Source organism: Plutella xylostella, chromosome 25 (assembly GCF_932276165.1).
Source record: "Plutella xylostella chromosome 25, ilPluXylo3.1, whole genome shotgun sequence".
In the NCBI taxonomy this organism is placed as follows: Eukaryota; Metazoa; Arthropoda; class Insecta; order Lepidoptera; family Plutellidae; genus Plutella; species Plutella xylostella.
Window position 1 is genome coordinate 8413412 of NC_064005.1, and position 21535 is coordinate 8434946.

The 21535-nt window shown below is 40.8% G+C and overlaps 3 protein-coding genes and 1 long non-coding RNA gene across 9 annotated transcripts in view; 3 read left to right on the forward strand and 1 right to left on the reverse strand.

Moving 5' to 3' along the window:
• Positions 1 to 3428: 3428 nt before the first annotated feature.
• LOC119691065 (protein anoxia up-regulated) lies at positions 3429 to 5097 on the forward strand. Of its 2 annotated transcripts, none has more exons than XM_048630137.1 (2): positions 3429 to 3779; positions 4147 to 4585. In XM_048630137.1, exons 1-2 carry the CDS (start codon positions 3702 to 3704, stop codon positions 4510 to 4512), a joined length of 444 nt encoding a protein of 147 aa, XP_048486094.1. In that variant the 5' UTR covers positions 3429 to 3701; the 3' UTR covers positions 4513 to 4585. The 2 variants fall into 2 exon arrangements, with proteins under 2 accessions (XP_048486094.1, XP_037963480.1); XM_038107552.2 differs by lacking the exon at positions 4147 to 4585 and adding an exon at positions 4592 to 5097 and having other exon boundaries at positions 3613 to 3779.
• A 3159-nt stretch (positions 5098 to 8256) lies between these two features.
• LOC105380903 (probable maleylacetoacetate isomerase 2) lies at positions 8257 to 15627 on the reverse strand. 2 transcript variants are annotated; one of them, XM_038107349.2, is made up of 5 exons: positions 15473 to 15627; positions 14248 to 14425; positions 13830 to 13948; positions 13319 to 13530; positions 8257 to 8495 (listed from the first exon to the last, which is right to left on the reverse strand). In XM_038107349.2, the coding sequence occupies exons 1-5, from the start codon at positions 15479 to 15481 to the stop codon at positions 8369 to 8371; spliced, it is 645 nt and encodes a 214-aa protein (XP_037963277.1). In that variant the 5' UTR covers positions 15482 to 15627; the 3' UTR covers positions 8257 to 8368. The 2 variants fall into 2 exon arrangements, with proteins under 2 accessions (XP_037963277.1, XP_011549186.1); XM_011550884.3 differs by lacking the exon at positions 15473 to 15627 and adding an exon at positions 15262 to 15425 and having other exon boundaries at positions 8259 to 8495.
• LOC125490559 lies at positions 9211 to 9490 on the forward strand. The gene is made up of 2 exons (XR_007267746.1): positions 9211 to 9276; positions 9423 to 9490. It is a non-coding gene; the product is annotated as an uncharacterized LOC125490559 (long non-coding RNA).
• An 85-nt stretch (positions 15628 to 15712) lies between the features above and the next one.
• LOC105391118 (phosphofurin acidic cluster sorting protein 1) overlaps positions 15713 to 21535 on the forward strand; it is a 106306-nt gene continuing 100483 nt past the window's right edge. For 3 of the 4 annotated variants that reach the window (XM_048630116.1, XM_048630117.1, XM_048630118.1), the window contains exon 1: positions 15713 to 16044. In XM_048630116.1, coding sequence (XP_048486073.1) covers positions 15935 to 16044 — 110 coding nt within the window. In that variant the 5' untranslated portion in view covers positions 15713 to 15934. The remainder of the gene's footprint in view (positions 16045 to 21535) is intronic. The other variant, XM_048630119.1, reaches the window with a different exon arrangement.

The window sequence follows — 21535 nt, forward strand, 5'->3', positions numbered from 1 at the left end:
TAACTTGTGAAGCGGTATGGTATAGCAACAGCGACTTTCACGAAATCAGGAATTAGCTCAGTGCTTTTAGGTTGAACACTCGCCGGTGGGATTCACTTTGCTCACAGCCGAGAAAAGAAAAGACTCAAAGCTGGAATCTGCCGATGTGTCATGACACTTAAGATAGTGTCTGGGGGGTCACTTTATATGACGAAAAACGAACTTTCAGTGCACTGCGGCGCGAGCCGCTCTATCTGTTTGTATGTATTAAACGTGCCGATTGCACGACAGCACTCGTTCGTTCGTTTCTCATCAGTATAGAGTAACGCTCCTGTACTTACCGTGCGTCACTATTCCCATGAGCAGTCCAATGATCTTTAGGCAGTTTAGAACAAAAGCTGCATTAGACAGTTTCTTCAGCAGAGACATCGAAATAAAAAATTGATTGCACAACTATCCCCAGGAGCACTTTGGGCAGTTCAGAAGAAAGCTGCTTTAATAGAATACCCTACCTCAGCGGAGGCATCAAATTGAAGTGCTATAACACTTTTAGAAGCGGTGCACGTTACCCGATTTGTCGTCATCCATGCCGATGCGGCTACGGCGACTGCAGGTGGTTACTCAGGCTTCGTTGGTGTGCCCTTGTATGGTTAACATGACCAACCTTGGCAGTAAACGTTCGTCTGCATATGCCAAAATCACTGATGAATAGCGCACGTTACTCGATACCTTCTAAATAAGTCACTCATAATGATGGCTGATGATGATGATGACCGTGCTAGCAATAGTGCAGGCGGTTCCGCTGAGCATAAAATCTTTTCCCAGACAGGGGGCGTTTGGATCTGGCAACCAGAACAGGAGTGCCAGGTGTGCGCAGCGATGCAGGTGGGACAACACAGCCGCCAGGGCAGGAGTACATGGCTGGGTCTATGCAGCGATGCAGGTAGCACAAACCGGTGGCCAGGGCCAGGACCGGGTGTAGGCTGCGATGCAGGTGGCACAAAACGGTGGCCCGGGCCAGGACCGGGTGTACAGCCGCCAGGGCAGGAGTGCATGGCTGGGTCTATGCAGCGATGCAGGTACCACAAACCGGTGGCCAGGGCCAGGACCGGGTGTACGCTGCGATGCAGGTGGCACGAGACTGCGGCCAGCGCAGGAGCACAGGGCCGGGTGTATGCTGCGATGCAGGTGGCACGAACCGGTGGCCAGGGCAGGAGCGCAGGGCCGGGTGTACGCTGCGATGCAGGTGCCACGAGACGGCGGCCAGCGCAGGAGCACAGGGCCGGGTGCAGAATACACGAAACTTCAATTTCACCGAATCGGCCTGCCTACCCTCAGCGGGTAGGTACCGGCGGATCACATTACTCGCCGCACATGCCACAATGTCCCAACATACTGAAACTCGGAGCCACGTGCTTCCTGTAAAAAATCCTATGACGGTCCTGGAAAGCTCCTGTTTGTAAAGCCTTACATAAGCTATAATCAAGTGCATTATTGTAATAGCAAAGTTTTTATCTACTGTTTTCTAAAAATATTAGAAATTGAGGGTAGAAAAATATATTTTAATTATTTTTTCCTGTATAAAATTAACATATGCTTTACTTAAAGCGGTCATTAATGTAAGTATCTAGCTCAAGCGCCACTAGTAGGACCGGAATATGTGATCAATCATCACCACGACTATTGAATCGGACCCTACTGCGTGGGATAAAAACCCCAAGCGCCGGAGCATTATAACCAGTGGCTGAGCTTTTAAAAGCAGTAAATAATAGCATTTTACTCACGGCTTATCAACTCAAACCTTCGTTGCGAAATCCTCAGCAATGGCTGCGTGCGCAGCAGCCGGCAGGCCCCGCGCCGCCTGGTCCGCATCACGCTACAGCTCCCGGCAGCGAGGACTCCGCAAATTCAATATTATATTTTTCCCTGTCGGAGCGAAGCCGACGAGAACCGTGGCTACATAGAGCCATTTTGCCGAAGTGTTCACTTCAAAAATCAAAAACCAACTGAGGCGCGCGGGCGACTCACTCTATTTATATAGGCACCCGCACCTTGCAAATTAAAGGTGGAGAGAAAAATGGACTTTATTTAACTGTCACTGTGACCCTTATGATGCCGAACACGGAGAAAGTCGAAACGCCATATCTCACAATGTTTAACTAGGTTTCAGATAGGCTCAGACTACATAATAACATTCTATGTAAAAAGTATCGGGATTATATCCATATAAAAAACAAAAAACTATTGTTATTCATCCAAATTTATTTAATCACCTTCAAAGTTTGCTCCTTAAGAAACGATACAACATTTTTTTAAACGCTCTTTACAGAGTTTTGTTTAGTACTCGCGGCGATTTTTCCTTATTGTCTTCTATCGATTGAAAACAGTGCCTCGAAGTGGTATTTTGTGTTTTGGGAAAAAAAAGAAGCTATAGCCGTGAGCTTGTTAATATGGTGGATGCTCGATGGTATTTGTTGAAAAATTCATTCACAATTGTGCGAAAGGTGCGATATCGTGATGCAAAATCTTTCTTGGTTTTTTTCCACAAATCTGGCCTTCGTCGAATTTGCTGTATTAAATTTTACATAGCCCGCAAATAATACTATTTTCCTACCGTTTGACTTTCTGGCAAGAATTCCGAGTGCACAACACCACAATAGTCAAAGAAAACAGTCAACATGACTTTAAATAACAATCGATAGAAAACAAAAAGGAAAATTCGCCGCGAGTACTAAACACAACTCTGCAAAAAGCGTTTAAAAATGTTGTGATGATTGGATAATTCATTGGCGTATGTGTATCGTTCCTGAAGGAGCATACATTGAAGGTGATAGATATATAAATTTGGATGAATAACAATATTTTTTTGTTTTATTGGTCTAATAGTAATTATATGCATGTGTTTTTTTATATTAGTATACATCGCTTTATAATAGTTAAAAAAAAAAAAATACTTGCGGCCCGCGACAGCATAACTTGAACGTGTTTGTGGCCCTTATATAAAAAAGGTTGAGTACCAATGGTCTAGCACGTAGGTACAGGAATAAAGTCTACGTAGGTACTTAGGCCCGGGTCTCCTATTTACTCCGTAGGTCGCGTCAAGTGTCACCGCCGTAGGCCGCGTCACGATTCTCACTACGTCTACGCGCCAACGTCGGCGTGTGAGGGAGACCGCATCAGTACATTTCTATAGTGAGCATCGTGACGCGGCCTACGGCGTGACGCTGGACGCGACCTGTGGCGTAAATAGGAGACCAAGGCCTTACCCCCTGAAGTCTTATCTAGAGAATTCTAAGGACTGACTCGTGAGTTATATTAGTTACTGGCTTGTTGTTGATCGTAAACACGCATGAACTACCTACGTTAAAACTTGTTTATGTTTATCCCATTTTGTGGAAACGAACGACGCAGAAGGCAAACCAAACCGCAACCAAGCGAGAAATTCTCAGTTTATTTTCATCCGAGTCACAACACCCAACAAATTCCTCGTCATTTGGCCTTTAATACCCTTCACCCAAATATAAAAGGCCCTGTGAATCCCGAATGTTATGTTATGAATTATAAAAAGCTCGAGTTAAGAATTGAGATGACGTGGAAATTGCAATGAGTGTGTAATTCTAAATAAAGATTGCGGGAGTTTGGCGGTGGAAGCGCGTCCGGCGTCAGTCGCAGAACTACCGTTGTTGAATTCGGACGAACTTTGTGAGACAGAAATAGCCATCATGGTGTACGACAGCGACTTCTACACGACGCGCCGGCCCTACTCCACCTACCGGCCCTCATCCTACAGCAGCGTCACGGTAAGTGGCTCTTCTTGTGACAGTGTAGATACCTAAGCTAATAGGGTCCCACCAGTGACCTCAATCTACCTAAGTGTCTAGAAGAATGTTTGTAAATTGTTGAGTAGGATCGATTTCAATGTAAAGTGTAAAGCGGACTTGCAAGCGCTGAGTGGTCATGTAGGTAGTTCGAAAGATTGTTAGGTGCTTTTTCCTACTTTAACGTTGCTTTAAATGTGTATTTTAGCTAGGTCGAACATAGGCGATGAATGTGGCACCAAAATATAGAAATTCCGTGCACACGACGAGTTTTGGAACGGCGTCGGGAGCGCGCGCCAAATATAGCCGCGGCTGGAGGCGGCTCACTAACGGCACTTCTCATCTGCAGCGGCCGCCCGGGGACTGGGACAAGGTGCCGTTCGTGCCGCGGCCGAGCCTCGTGCCCGCGCCGGTGACGGCCTTCGGGCGGCGGTCTCCGCGGGGCGCGCGCGCCAGTGTGACCGACCCGGTGGTGCGGCAGAACATCGCGCCGCTGCCCGAGAGCAAGCTGCGGCCGCTGGCGCCGTACGTGTCCCCGCGCGATCAGACCCGCGCGCGCGTACTGGCGGCCGTGGGCGCGCGGGGCCGCTGCCTCGAGGCCGACCCGCTGGGCACGCCGCGCGGGCATATGGACGTGCTGCTGGCGCAGGCGCACGGGCGCCCGCTGCCCGCCGCGCACCGCCACGTCTACTACTCGTCGTACGCGTCCTACTGACCACTCGGCGCTTGTGTGTTTGCTTTCGCTTAGGTAGCTAGGGTCGGTTTGCGCTTGGCTACAGCGGGTTGTGTTGCAGACGCCGCGGCACTACGTGGTGACGGAGCGGGAGAGCGCGCTGCCGCGGCGCGCGGACGAGCAGTACTCGTACAGCTACTCGTCGTCCACGGAGCGGTCCACGGGCGCGGGCCTGCCGCAGCGGTCCAGCTACTCCACCTCCACCGAGCGCCGCACCGGGTCCGGCCCCGGGGGCTACAGCTACACGTCGGAGCGCAGCAGCAGCCTGGGCGGGCCCGGCGGCTACTCCTACAGCTCCACGGCCTCAGGGCGCCTCCCCGGGGGCACCTCCTACCGCTCCTACCACTACCGCGTCTAACCACCCGGCCCCACACTCTCCCGACCCAAATCTAATCTCATCAGTATTCGCTAACGCAATGTGATCACTCTGCTTTATTGATTAACAAGTAGACGTGCATCTAGTGTGTAAATTAATAATGTTATTCTTATTTTTGTAAGTACAAATTTTATTATTTATTAAATGTGATTTAGACTGACTTTTAATAAAGCTTGCATTTGTATAAAAGATTTGTCTTGTACTCAATCATTTATGTCTTTACCTACTTAAATATACACCATCAGATATCAGGTAGGTACTAGGTAACTATCTGAGTAGAGCTACGTATCAGCATCATCAGCCTTCTATCGCCCACTGTTAGATTTAGATACCTATCCTAACTAATATTACAGGGTGTTGCAAAATTGGTATACCTACTAAGCCGAAACCTACATGTGCAGCATGGTATATCTAAGCCCGAATCTGAAATCAGAATTTGGAAATTCGCGAGAAATAAAATTATTTTCCCATAGTAAAAAGTCACGTGACCAACAAAGTTTCTTTGGAAAATGAAAAAAAAATTTCGCGAATTTTCAAATTCTGATTTCAGTTTCAGGCTTAGATATACCATGCTGCACATGTAGGTTTCGGCTTAGTATACCCTTTTTGCAACACCCTGTATAAATGCGAAAGTAACTGTGTCTGTCTGTCTGTCACTTTCACGCCAAAACTACTAAACGGATTTGAATGAAATTTGGTATACATACGATCTAGACCCTGGGAAAGAACATAGGCTACTTTTTATCCCGGAATTCCTACGGGAAAACTTTTTAAGGCGAAGCGAAGCGCGCGGGAACAGCTAGTAAGATATAAGCCTTCATATACCTATGTGTACGCCAATTCTTCTCTAGCTAGGTATATAAATGTTCAATTATTCGTTCAGTACAAAATAAACAAAAGCTGTGAAATGATCTTGAGTCTCCCTCCCACGCATAATATTAATCACGAGCTATTTTAGGACTCACCATTTCGCCTGAAGCCGCTGAAACAAATCATAATATTACAGCGGCTGTGACTCACCTGTTTTAGCTGTAGGTATAATTAGTCCCTACTTTCCTAAATACGAAATTTGGCTCGATACGTTTGGGTAGGTACCTACATCTCTGCTACTATGTATAGGGCCATTGTGGCTACATTGAATCAGTGGTACAGCGGCACTTATCAAGTAGAGGCTATCTCTTTACTATGTATGCGTAGAATATGTAGGTAGGTAGAGGTAGGTAGGTACTTCGCATGATAGCTCAGCTCACCATAGGTATTTATTGAAAAGCTCATAAATCCGAAAGCATTAACTATCAGCTCCTTCCACTTTCTAGGCGCCTAGATTAGGTTATGTCTATTTGCTCTTTCAGGGTAAAAAATACAGTCTTAATAAAAGATTTTATTTAATTTATTTAGGTAAAAGACAATACAAAATTTAACAATCAATAAAAATCAACCAAAAATACAAGTAAGTAGGTAGGTAAGTATACATATTTATGTAGGTACTTTACCTATTAAGTACCTAAATAAATACATTTATAAAAACAATCATAACAGCATTGCTACGTACACAATACATAGGTATAGTTGCCGAATACGTAAATATACAAAAGTTCTAACAAAAACACTTCAAAAACATTATAAAATGGCAAGATTTAATTTTAAAACGCCAAAAAGACGACAACACATTACACTATTTATAATATTATCTTAACAAATGGAATGTATCAAATGTGGTACTTTTAATTAAATACTTAGGTAAAACAAAACATAGGCTTAAGTTATATGTGCTTAACTCTAGATAAATTGGCATTTTAAGGTAAGCGTCCACCTTTTGACGCATCGCGTTCAGTATTATTTGTATAGAAATTCACACAAGTGCGTCCATTTCATCGGCATTGCCGATTTCGTTTCTCCATACATTTATGAATATCTGTTCGGTCCAATACGTACGATACCGATACGCCGTGACGATACCGTGGACACATACCTTTATAAGCCTATAGTTACTGAAACTGTAGCTTGAACTATTTTCTTAGGTAAGTAATTTTAACTTTTCTTAACTATGACTTTAATTAGGCACACAATGATAAATGCAGGAATATTTTGTTGGTCACTTTTTTTACATATCAATGGACAACCATCTACTATTCATACGAATGCCTACATGATGAAAACTAACATTAGGTACACATTGGTCTATTTAAAAAAAAGCTACTGACTGTCATATAAGTAGGTACCTAGTTACAAAAGCCTTTGCCTAAAGTAGTTACCTTAATAAAACACATATAAAGATCCAGTTTCCCATTTGCGTCAATCTACCTAAGCATGAACTTAAGGCTTGCTCAAAGACAAAACAGCGCTGCATTCCATCCATAAGTTAAGCTTAAAATGACATTAGCAAGCGAGAAACTGGACACAGCAGGCCAGCGCGGGGATACCTCTTATAATTTAAGATTTCACACACGAATTACGTACTTAACCCTAGGGTTGGTTTTTCAATAGGCAGACAAAAGTTATCTGGGGAATACAATAGTCAATGGTCGAATAATTCTAATGCTGTCACGTCTGAATGTTTGCGTTAGACAGTGACACCAACAATTTTATCGTCAGATGTCAGACAACATTTGTCTATCTATTGAAAAATCTGCCCTTATACTTTGTCCATCTTACTAATGCCTTTTTGACGTTCGCTTATGTCTGGTAAATAAAGTTGGTTTCCTTTGCAGTCATCTAATATGTATTATGTATGGGATTTCCAATGTCAAAAAAGCATGTATAAGATGGACAAAGTATAGTAAAATATAGCATAAGCCCTATGACAGCTGTCATAAACCAAAAATCAACTTTATTTGACAGGCAGAACTGTCAATCAAACGTCACACGACTCAAGCTATATTGTACAAAGTATGTACAAAGTTAAGGCGCTATTATACGCAGAACTAGCGCCGCCAGTGGATACAAAATCATAACTTCAGTTTGAAAGCATTTTTCCGAAACCTGCCAAGGCAATCGTCATGCTAATTCAAGTTTTTAGAACCTACCTTCTAATCCCTTGTGCTTGGAATCTAGAAGTAAATATAAAAATCGCTAACGACTGCCGTTTCTCGCGGTATCTTCGGCAACTTCTACATGCCAGGCACAAGGGATTAGGAGGTAGGTTGTAAAAAATTGAATTAAATAGCATGACAAGGGGAATAATAAGGGGCCTTAGCAGGTTTTCGAAAAACTCTTACAAACAGAACTTACGATTTCCTTCAACTGGCGGCGCCAGTTCTGCGCATAATAACGCCTTACTGCCAGTTTCTATAACTCTATCTATCTATAACTGGTAGTTACTTTCATACGATTTTGACAGATTGTTACTTTTGATTATATGTCAAAATCGTATGAAAGTAACTACCAGTTATGTATAGATAGAGATATAGAAACTGGCAGTTAGTGAACGTGCTAGAGGTATCCCCGGGCGGGGGGCCGGCCTCACTTGGCGGCTTCCGGCGGGCAGTCGGGCTGCGTGGAAGGGTGCGCCGCGCGGAACGCCGGGTGGTGCTCCAGCTCGCGGTCTATGCGCAGGATGATGGGGAACGGACGCAGGTCTACGTGGAATCTGGAGGGGAGAGAGACATGGCGATTGTAGTTTTTACATTTTCCAATAAAAAAATATTAGCATAAGTGAAAGATTTATCTTTATTGGCAGAAATCTATTAATAGTATTCAATTCATCACAGTTGTTCATCAACTGTGCCATAGGCATAGGTAACAAGCTCTTTCTAAACAACTTAAATAGTAAGTATGTACAGAGATATGAAAGCTCATTAGTTGGGATTTACATAAATTGTTGTTGAGCCAAGCGTCATCCAGCGCCCGCCCACTGCTGCTTCTTCATCAGCAGTGTGATGTCAGAGATACTTACTGCTCGCTATTGACAGATGTCAAATACTTAGAAAATGCTGGTTCTTCTGCCAGTTTCTAGATTCCTTTCTGCTTCGCATAAGTATATAGAGCGTGGGACACCCTCCTTCTTATATGCTTCGCATAAGTACCTATATAGAGCGTGGGACACCTCTTACTCATATGCTTCGCATAAGTGTATATAGTGCCACAATCTTATCTGTTCCGGTGGTCAAAATGTGAACTAACGAGACGTCATTGTCAAACGTCTTTTCATACTCTGTGCGTTATTTGAGTTGTCAATTTCTGCGAAGAGGCTGACGCTACGTTATTTAATTTGTTTTGTGATTTTCTGGGTGTAATAATGCCAAAAGCGCTGAAAAGTGATGCAAGAAAAGTAATACTAGATATATTGGCTTTTATGCAAGAAGGATAACGTATTCAGGCGCCTTTAATTCCGTTTGAAAAATTGGAAGAACGAGTTGCAGCGGTTACAGGTTAGTGTTGCCAAATATGACGAATAATTTTACCCACATACTCCATGTAATTTTATTAATATTTTCCCGAGAGACCCGTACCCCAGCAGTGGGGACGGGATGGGTCGTGATGAAAGTATACTATCTTAATTTTTCTTTGATTACAGGTGTGAGTGAAGCTGCGAACCTATACCTTAGGCAGTATACCAAGAATAATTTCTCGCACCTGCAGTGATTTTAGACGAAATAATGATGATTAATGATCATCATCTTCTTCTTCCACTACGAGTATCAAGGGTTGGCTGGAAGAAATTGATTTTTGGGCAATTAGCCTTTGTACGTACATTGTCTGAATTTCTTTTAATTTTATGCTCTTGTTTCTTGTTACTTTACTAAATGAAAATAATAAAGTGTTCATAAATAAATAAATAATAATTAAGTACTTAATAGTTTTGTTTAAGTCTATCTATCTCGTTATTCCCACGACCCACAGATATTACCTATATCATTGTAAAATCTAGATTTAATGTCTTTAGTAGGTATATCAGAACATAATCAGAACTAATTTTGTTTCTGTTCGCCGTGGACAAATTTTTTATACAACAAATGTTGTTTGATATATGATATCCTCTTTCATTTACTATCGACCTTATATTTTGATTTATCTATGGGTCAAAATCAGAGAGGTGAGCATTATGCTTCCGACAAAGTTTTTCCTCATTTTATTACATGATATTACTAAAATACTTATTTCAAAATAAAGGTTCTGTGCATATAATTACAGCGCACTCAGCATATTTATTTCGCTAGGGTAAGTTTTATTTGATTTTAAACAAAAAAGGTCTAAATCGTCATTCCGGGAATGCGTCCTAATACCAAGTTTCATAGTTCAGACAAGTTTTTTTTTTTTTAATTACCACTTAAAACTGTCATATTTTAATATTAGCTTTTAGTATAATTAAATTAAGAATATACGTATAAATTACATTATTACAAGTAAAACTTCTTCATATTTTGGCTATTCAAATGCTGTCCGTCGTTTATCAAATCATTTCGTGAACGTGGTGGATATCGGTCGATGTAAATAAAACAACACACGCCAGGTGGCGTTAGCGAGCAGCAGTGTAAAGTTCACAATTCAAAGCAAAAGGCGTGTGTTGTGTTTTCGAAAAAAAAAATAGATTTTGTTGGTATGTACCTTTTAATTTCAAATGTGTGAAGCGTACTTTAATTCCCTGTCACTACGGGAACGCTCTTTAGTAAGTAGTTTTTCGAAAATTTGCGTACTTTTAGCAAAATTCTTATAAATATTGTTGCTCACTTGTTCATAATCTCTAAAACCAATATTTAACATGGCGGCGTCAAGCGAGACATGAAAATATTTAACGAATAATCATTTCGGGAACGGTCATTTCGGGAACGTTCTGGTATATGACAGATGTTCCCGAAATGACGCCTACGTTCCTTAAATGCCATTTTTTTGGGCAAAATTATGCTTTAATGCTTATAAAACCATAAACATGCAAAATTTTGGTTTTAGGTATCCATTTAGTACGAGTAAGATGGAGAACGATGAAAATGAAGAGAAAAGGAAGTCAAAAAAGGCGTCCGAATAAACCTTAGCGTTGGTAGCTCAGTCGGGGAAGCGCCCGCTTCTCACGCAAGAGATGCGGGTTCAAATCTCGGCACTGACATGTACCAATGAGTTATTTTAACTTAAGTACAATGTATACCATCGCTCTTACGGTGAAGGAAGACATCGTGAGGGAACCTGCATATCTAGATTTAGCACATCTAGATATGTGAACCCACCAGCCCGCAGTGGACCAGCGTGGTGGGAAATGGTCCAAGCTTAGGAAGGCAGTTTAGACCTTGGGGATATGTGCAAAGGTTCCACTCGAGAGAGCCAGGTGCAGGTACTTGCACCCCCACAGAGAATAGAATAGAACCTTAGCGTGTGTGGACTATCAGAAGGCCTTTGATTCGATCGAGACAACAAGGCCTTACAACGGTGTCACATTGACTACGGGTATATCGAAGTGTTAAAGTGATTGTATAGAAACGCCACCATGTCAGTTTGAGTACAGGACCAGACTACGGAAGCAATTCCATTGCAGAGAGGTGTGAGACAAGGAGATGTTATAAGTATCTCCGAAGCTCTTCACTAATGCGATGGAAGATGTCTTCAAGCTCCTAGACTGGGAAGAACTCGGCAATCAACGGCGAATACATCTCTCACCTTCGGTTTGCCGACCATATCATGGTTATGGCAGAATCGTTGGAAGACCTCAGCAAAATGCTGACCTCAATCGGGTTTCCCAACAGGTAGGCCTCAAGATGAATATGGAAAAGTTGAAAGTCATGGCCAATTCTCAGGTAGCGCCCACCTCAATATCTATAGGGAACTCGATTCTTGAAGTGGTGGAAAATTACGTCTACCTTGGACAAACAGTCCAACTAGGAAGATCCAACTTCAGGAAAGAGGTCACTCGGCAAATCCAACTTGGCTGGGCAGCGTTTGGGAAGTTACGAAGCGTCTTCACGTCCGAAATTCCCCAGTGCCTCAAGACGAAAGTCTTCGAACAGCGCGTGTTGCCAGTGATGACCTACGGTGCCGACACGTGGTCTCTAACTTTAGGCCTCTTGAATAGGCTCGGAGTCACCCAGTGAGCTATGGAAAGGGCTATGCTCGGCGTGTCTCTACGTGATCGAATCAGAAATGAAGAACCAAGGTAACCGACATAGTTTATCCAGTCAGTAAGCTGAAATGGCAGTGGGCCGGACACATTGCTCGAAGGACTGATGGTCGGTGGAGCAAGAGAGTCCTCGAGTGGAGACCACGTACCGGCAAGCGCAGCGTTGGGCGGCCCCCCGCGATATGAACGGTCGATATAGTCAAGTCCGCGGGGAAGCACTGGATGCGGGCCGCCTCCGATCGGACAAGGCGGAAATCATTGGGGGAGGCCTATGTTCAGCAGTGCACGTCCTATGGCTGAGATGATGATGATGATGATTATATTATTTTCATACACCAAATGTACCAAAAATTTAGCTTTGCGTTCATTTAGGGAAGGTCAACGTCATTTGGGGAACTTCGTTGTCATTTTGGGAACACTCCCATCATTTTCGGGAACATCACAAAAACGGCAAATAAGTTACTATTATGTAATGCTATAATTAAATCTTGCATATACAGCATTAAATTACCTTGAAACCTTTGTATTTATATTAATAATATATAACGTAGTGCAAAAATGTATACAATAAATTGAAATTATGCAACGAAATTTGCACAAATTGGAAATTTATGGAGAGTAATTTGAAAAATAAGTGTTTTCATTATGAAAAAAATCAAAATAATAATATTTTCTGATTTAGGAAAAGGTTAATTACAACTTCTTGAAGGGGATTCTTAAACGTGTTCGTTATATTATTATTTAAAAAATAATTAAAAGTGTTCCCGAAATGACTCTTGACCCTGTCATTATTCTTATTAACAGGTATAATTTCTAAAATATACAATTTTGTGCGTGCCTCATCACAGGCTATGTTCATGACAAATGCCACAACATACTCCACTTGTTAGTTTTCTTCAAAATAAAACTTAATTTCTCAGATATTTGAAAACCTAAAATGCTCACCTCTCTGATTTTGACCCCTATACTTATGTATGTACCTAATTATAACAATAGGTAATAGCAGAAGTGCATTGTTGCTTAAACCAGAAATAGGCAAAATTTAATCGATGGCATCACTGGCTTCAATCACAGCGACGTCGCCACCGGAACAGATAAGATTGTGGCACTATAAGTATATAGAGCGTGGCGGTAGCTTTTGACAGATGACAAATTCTACTAACCATACTTCTAGTTTCTGTTTCTTCTGCCAGTTCCGTTTTAACGATTACCATCTATATTAGAAATTGGCAGAATTGCTGTATTGGTCTCTTTCTTAGCTTGCTGATTAAGGTTTTTCACCGATATTGATATGAAAGGATGCGATAGCACTCAGATTAGCTATTTGACTGCATAGGGTGCGCTAGATAGCATTATAGGCCCCGTACCTTCTAGCGTTGAAGACTTGGGGCACAAGGCAGCAGTCAGCCAGCGTGATTTCGTCGCCCACGCAGTACTTGCCAGCCGAGCCCGACAGCAGGCGCTCCACGGCGCGGAAACCACGGGTCATCCAGTGCGCAGCCCATTCTTTCTTTTTCTCTTCGCCTACGTAGATCAGGACGACTAGGTTTTGGAGCGGCTGGATGCCGGAGCTTATCACCTGGGGATTGGTGGAGGTTTGATTGAGATTGCGGTAGATATAAGCAGGGTATTGTAGGTGGAATAATGGATGTCACAGCTGGATTAATTGGATGATTAAGTGACTCTTATTTAGTTAGACTCATCTGATAATGATAAAATATTAGACATAGAAATCTTCCAATAAATTGTTTTCTTTAAGTACATGTATGTTGGTTTTTGCATGTGGAAATAGATGGGATGCTAAATAGTTTAGGAAAATGTTAGCGAAATTTTATAAGTTAATACATGCTCTGATCTAGACAAAATCAGAAGTGTTACCTCGCATATCTCTCTAACTTTGGCTCTCTTGTAGCAGTCCTGGGGCATTAGTGGCCTTTGAGGTCGTGTCTCTTCTAAATAATGCAGTATGCTTAGTGACTCTATCAGGGTGTGCCCATCTGAAATAAATACAAAGACAAATCAGTATGTATTCTCTATTATTAATAATGAGATCCTATAACTACAGAGAACACATTGAGGTCTCCTTAATTTGCACCACTAGAATAAATAATTAAGTTGGTTTATTTGAATACAACTTGATTCCATTTATCATTGGTTTCTCATGAGCAATAAGTTACAGAATACAGGGGCAGACCTCTGTATTGTAGAAACCTCCACATCAGGATATTGTAGCCTCATCGTGATCACTCCATGAAGTAATAATATTTGCTATTAATGAATATGAAACAGTCCTCACCAATGCACAAAGACGGCACTTGCTCCATTGGGTTGACTTCCCGGTACTCGTTGCAGTGTTGCTCGCCGCCACCCTTGATCAGGCTGACGGCCTTGATGTCGTACGGGATCTCCTTGAGGTTGAGCGCGATGCGCACCCGCCACGAGCACGAGCTGCGCCAGTAGGAGTATAGCACCGGCTTGATGGAAAAAAAAATTAAGTTATGTGTGACATTTTCTGTAGCTTTTACTTACTGTAAAATACTTAGTTATTGTAAAAAACATGAGTAGTGCTTTTTAGGGTTCCGTAGCCAAAATGGCAAAAACGGAACCCTTATAGTTTCGTCATGTCCGTCTGTCCGTCTGTCACAGCCGATTTACTCGGAAACTATAAGTACTACAGTGATGAAATTTGATGGGAATATGTGTTGTATGAACCGCTACAAAAATATGACACTAAATAGTAAAAAAAAGAATTGGGGGTGGGGCCCCCCATACATGTAACTGAGGGATGAAATTTTTTTTTTCGATGTACATACCCGTGTGGGGTATCAATGGAAAGATCTTTTAAAATGATATAAAGTTTTCTAAAAAACATTTTTCTTAAAGTGAACGGTTTTTGAGATATCAGCTCTCAAAGTCGTAAAAAGTATGTCCCCCCCCCTCTATTTTTATAACTACGGGGTATAAAATTCTAAAAAAAATAGAGGTGATGCATGCTAATTAACTCTTTCAACGATTTTTGGTTTGATCAAAGTATCTCTTATAGTTTTTGAGATAGGTTGATTTAACTGTAATTTTGCTGCTACGGAACCCTTTGTGCGCGAGCCCGACTCGCACTTGGCCGGTTTTTTTTTGTTAGCTCTACTATCTCAAATGGTAGGTACTGATGCTATAATATATTTAATAAAATGAATTCTTCAAGAAGTAAGTGTTGGTAGTTAGCTATATCTAGTGAGAATGGTTTCTGGTTATAACACAATCGTACATAACAATGAAATGAATTATTAAAATGATTTTATTCAGATATACTTACTTTTTCTACAATATCACCCATAATAATTGATAAAACCGACTGAAATTAAGCGAAATTATTTCTACTGTTTTAGAGTAGCAACTGCTAGCCTTGGGAGGAAAATACCAAGAGAATATTTAAATAAACAGGTTTCCCTGATAACTAGACTGAACAAGTATGTAAATCTATTTAATTTAGTATAAATAAAATAAATAAACAAGCGGAAGCTTACCTTAGCCATTTCGGAGGGAGGGGTAACTGCGTTTCCAAATTTATTTTACATTTAACTAAAGTATCTGTCAAAAACCATGCTACCGATGTTTCGGTCAAAAACTAAAAGTGGAACGCAGTTAAATGAGGCATCAGAATAATAACGATCTGTCACTTTCATAGAACTCACAGATTACTTTTAATTTTTGACAGTTGACAATATTCAGCTCACTTCATTGTTTTGGTCGCCATCTTGAATTTTCTTAAAATCCAAGTCTTGTTCGGGCTCGGACGCTTGGCGCTTTGGCTTCGCTCGTTTCATGTCGCGGCCGATGCCCTGCCCAACCGAGTGCATTGATTGTTGTTCTACCATATTATCAATGGATCTAATTCAGTGAAATGTTGTGACTAAATAACAATGTCGATGAAATAGTTGTGCTGGTGTTATATTCTTGTTGTGCCGACTAGTGCAGTGCTATTCAATATGACGGAGAAAAACAAATCCGACAAGATGACTAATGCATCGAAACCAGTTCCCATGAAACTTTTTGCCGCCTGGGAAGTGGACAGGACACCTTCCAACTGTATTCCAAGGTACACACTTGATCCATGCACCCTTTCCCATTTATGTTTCAAATGAGCTGGTGAATCACTTTCGTTGCAGTGGCTCGGCTTAAATCGCACTACATTCCTCGCTATTGGTACTGTCCAACTGGATACAATGTTTCTTTTGTTACACTACGCTGTTGATAACCAAATGTCCGAGAGATAATTCCGTACTTCTGTTTATGGCCGTGTTATCGTAGGTAACCAGTGTATTATCGCATTTGGCACCGATGTTTGTGTCACGGAAATGTTTGTTATTATTTGTCTGCATGTCTGTAGTCGCTGCTAGTAGTTGAAGAAAAAAAATGGGTTGTATAAAAATTGTATTTACTTTTTAACATCAAGTTCTGATGAAACTAATGTAGGTACCAGTGAAATACTAAAATCTATATTATGATCATGATGATCTGACTAATCTCCAACCCACCTGCCTAATGTATAAATTATCACAGGGAGTATCACAATTATTTGCTTTTGGTGTCTAAACATGAGCACCTATACTAGCTGTCCCCTGTGAGGTGTTCTTTGCCAAGTTTTCCAGAGGGAATTCCTGGATAAAAATGTTGTTTGGTTCTTAGCTACCTCCACATATTTATTTCACCATATCTGTTCAGCTATTTGTGTCTTATCATACTTATAGTGGAACTAACACAACTTTCAGTACCATTGTTACCACTAACCACGGTCATATTTTTATATTATTTAAAATATTATAGCATGTGATTAGAATTTGATATGCAATAAGATTTTAAGTGTACCTAGAGCTTATCTTGAATGATTTTCTCATTGTATTGATTAAACCATTGTTTGATAAGAAAAGAATGCCAGTCTTTTGTTCAGCGAAATTTTTTACAGTCATAAATAAGGTCCCACTTGTTTTTCTATTGATGCTAATCTGATTAGCTAGTTGTTTCTCAACAGTAACAAACCCCAGTCTAGCTTATTTATGTGTTTATCACCAACATAATAAGAATAAGTTTTAATCACATTACCCTGCATCAAACAGACAGAATCCTGGGTCGAAATACTGTGATTCACAAAGACAACCAAATTATGAAATGAAAACATGAAGAGGTGTTCCCGTCCACTCCACATTATATTTATTTATCTAACTAAAAGGAACTAGGCAATTTACACACTCAATATATAGATTTTTTTAACACTTAACATGATATAGAAAAAATTATCAACTTACCTACATGAATAAAACTATGTACATACATAGAATACATAGTTGTTATGTGGGTGGCTGGGTGCCACTCTGCCAGGATGTTGACAATTCAACAAGTACTGGTGTACTGATTACTGTTTAATACAAGGTCTTTCAAACTATTCTGCTGGTTGCATCTCTAATGCATATAGATGACATACTACTTATTAGGATGAACAATTACCCGACTGCAGCAAAGGATAAAGGAAGGTTATTATAATAATGATTATAATTTTTTAGTATAAAACTTAATATTATCAAAATAGCTCTTAAACTGCTGTGATATTCAAGTGCTTATTATACACTCATAAGAGTTATGCTTCAAATAAAATAACTGGTAACACAACACCCAATAAGTTCACAACAGTGCATATATATTAAAAATCAAAATGGTATATTGCATTGATCATTAATCTCACAGATAACTTCCATTTGAAGTTGTGAAACGGGCACTATAGTTTTACAATTAATAAACTCTTCAGTTTATAAGATGCTTGCTTGCAAACTTCATTATGATACCCGAATTTTGAATTTATGTCTAACACATAGTCGGAATTCGAGCATCGCGATCATGTTTACAAGAGTCTTGCATAATAGTGTCAATTCTCTCTATGAATTAAGGCGTTAAATTAGAGACAAATCAAACATAGCTTTTAAATGATAATTCTTATACAATATGAATAAAACCATCACCAATCGCCATGCAAATACAATTTTATTATCAAAGCGAAACACTCTATTTGTTAGAAGACAGCCTGAGGTTGATAGTTCCAGAAATAGATCGGCAATGCAGTGTAGTTATTAATCATTTAGCGTGATTCATATCGGCCGTGCCACTGATGTTCTATTCTTGTGCTAGTCTGTTGACACTCTATCTACCTCCATATCGATCTTCGTGTGGTACAAGGGGAATGAAAGTCAACTCCTGTTATGAACAGCATCAACCTGTTAGCTGCCTAACTCTTCCGATACCTACTGTAACAGTCTTACTGCTGCTTAAGCGCAGATCATACCAAGGCACAATAAAACATCAATTGACTTTGATTTTCTGGCAAGCAAGAGGTTAAACGAGTCCGTATTCTGCCGAAAAACTACCTCTCCAAGAGCATCATATCCTCGGCCTTCCTCATCTAGCGAATACATGTAAAGTATATCTTCTTTCCGTACCGTCTTAAATATGCCAATCCGTTACGAAATCCAATTAAAATTACCTAAACGCGCTTTTGAGTCGTTAATCCTGATCGCAATTAACTGATGGCAGAAAGAAATAAAAAGCAAACAATCCCGTAAAAGTTTTTTACTTAAGCGAACCGCCATAAATAACAAATCGATATCCACTTGGACCATCTGTAGCCTCGTGGCATCCAGTTATGTTAATGCACAATACCATGGGACAGTCACAGTCGCTGCAGTCAGTAAGGAACAAGGCGAAATTTGCGTTTAACTGGTCTGGCGGGGACAATCGGAAAAATTGAACATTCGTAAAACTCAATTCGGTTGTTTCGAGCGAGGGGGGTCACACAATTTTTCGGAGCGCGTAATCCACAACTCTGTCGATTTCGTTCCTATGTTATGCATTTACTTGAATGGTACCTCACTCGCCAAAGGTACAAATAAATGTGGTTAAGAACAAAAGAGACAATTATTTGCAGCTGCCACTTTGGACCGTAATTTCGGCGACTCGGGACACGACTGTTAGTTTCAGTCACGATCTAGACTTCACGTTACAAGAGCCACTCGGATCGTGAGCTCTTGTATACGCAAGTTGCTCGGCCTTTGTTGTGGAGACTCAACCAACCATCATTAGCTTTTTCTTTTGTTGCCACAGAGAGTAACGTACCTCATTCCGTCGTCGCAATGCCGTCGTGTTCCGTTGTTTAATTTGGCATGATGTAGATGTCCCCGTAACCTAACTACCCTTAACCAACCGTACCACTATGGACACATTTGCAACCGACAATGCTTGTGCTGCCCTATGCAGGTACGGTGGCCTGCGCCTAAAAGTATACAGGCGGAGTTTTTAAAATAGCGATCCCTGATGATGAAGGGACCAGCTACATCTGTTATAAATCCGGGGACGTGTTGTGTGTGATGTGTGTAGCAGGGGTGTTTATGTGGATGTACTTGTACAGCATGTGAGCTTGAGATCGCTATTTTAAAAACTCCGCCTGTATACTTTTAGGCGCAGGCCACCGTACGTCGCCTCTGAAACAAACACCACACGTATATCGCCCCTCTATTTAGGTAGGTAATTAAAATACTGAAAGAAAACGTATTATAGCTTGTGACGTGTAGACTCTGTCATGCGTATCACGTCACGCCTAGCTTGTATCAAGTAAGATGATGCGACGTCTCAAGGATATCTATTTGCGATAGACTCTAGGTTTAGTCTAGGACCTAGAAAGGTCGTTTGTCACCCACGTGCCAACGTCAAAACAATGGCTAGACTTAGACCAAATAGAACTTTCTCATTGTTTTAACTACTTCAAAGAAATATTACCTACTTACGTGAGGCCACCGAATGGTGGCTAAGTTAAAGTTGTGAAGATATAGCATGCATTCCGATTTTAATGGAATTTGGTGTGGAGTTAGCTGACACTGAGAAGAGCTAGATAAAAAAAAAACAAAGAATCGTTAAATAACCTCACCTTCGGCAATTTCGTCTCTTCACTCGAATTCGCATTCTACAGATCAAACATACTCAATCTCAATATCATAACCGTATTCGTTGTCTGATATAAAGTCCGTCAGTTATTTATGATAAGATACGATACAGACACGCAGTCTAGTCTAGTTCACACGTTCTAAAAAAGGATGGTGTTAAAGACGGACGCCAATTATAGTCACTCGTCGCTATGAGACGGGCAATTCACAGAAACATGTGTGACTAAGCTAGCCGGCAGGCTTCTCCAGCCTTATTTGATATCACCCACTGGCACTGGTTTAGTATTCAGTTATACGAAGCCTGTACTAGAACGATGTGTTTGTAGACATGTAATTTTCTTAGGTTCGATAACGCAGAGTCCATCAAATAACACAATAAATCCACCAATAATAGCCACGGCTATAAAATTCCTCGGTTGTCCTTATCTAACTCTTGGAACTACCCGTTGCAGAACGTCGATCAAGTACAGGGCGCCCAACGTTAACAGACTGTTGTTATTGCTGTGTTTGGACATCAAATGCAGCGGTCAGCGAAGTGGCTGCAATACACATAGTTCACTTTACATAATTTGCAGCGAAGTTGGAATATCACGAGCATCGTAAACAAAGCCCATCGAGGTCGTAGCTCCACGTGCGTACATTGTGCGTAGGGCGTGCAAAACCGGAAGGTTTTCAAAACCGGTTTTGAATTTTCGGTTTTCAGCCTCAAAACCGGTTAACCGGTTTTTCAACAGTTTTGATATTACTTATATATTTTTTGTCATAGAGTACTAATTAAACAAGGAACCCATATTCTTAGATAGAGATATCCACAAAACATACGAATAAAACATTTTTTTATGATATACCTGTTTTAATCAACCATATGACAAATTAATAATTTAGTGAAAGGGAAAAAAGTTAAATAAGAATTTTCATAGTACTTATTGATATCACATCTACAAAAAGTGTGTGGCACCTTAATGGTGTTTTTATATCGTTCTGTTATCATCAATAAAAAATCATTTATCGTCTGATTCTTACGACCACTCTATAGTAGCAGTAAGATGATGAATGTTTTTTTGATGTATTACAGATTTGTTCATATCAACGCAACGAAAGAAATCCTAACTCATTGATCGACACGACTGCATTTGATTTGACGTCCTCAACACTTCATGAAAAAAGTCCATAACGTCAAATGCAGTCCCCGCACTTGGCCTAATTATATTTTCAACAACGGTCAATGCAGTCCTGTTTTACCTAGAGTTTGTATGAAGACCACCTTGTTGTGCTTTATTGGGCAAGATTTCAACTTTATAATTATGTGCACCCAGAGTACCTTTTTTTCACACAGCAATAAGTTTTCATACAGCAAAAAGTGTGAACTCACACGCACACATCGGTCACTGACGTCGTGTTTGCTTTACTGCGCCTAGGCAGAGTGCCGGCATGTGCACCAGAAAATCGTCACTCAATTTCCATACAATATTTAAGTGCTTTTTTATGAGTTTCACCATTAATCTAGTGTCCATCAGTGTGCCAACCGATATACAAATTCTTTTATTTTTAGAGTTTATGGTTTCAACTTCTAATGTATGTAAAAATACGATCAAAACCGGTGAA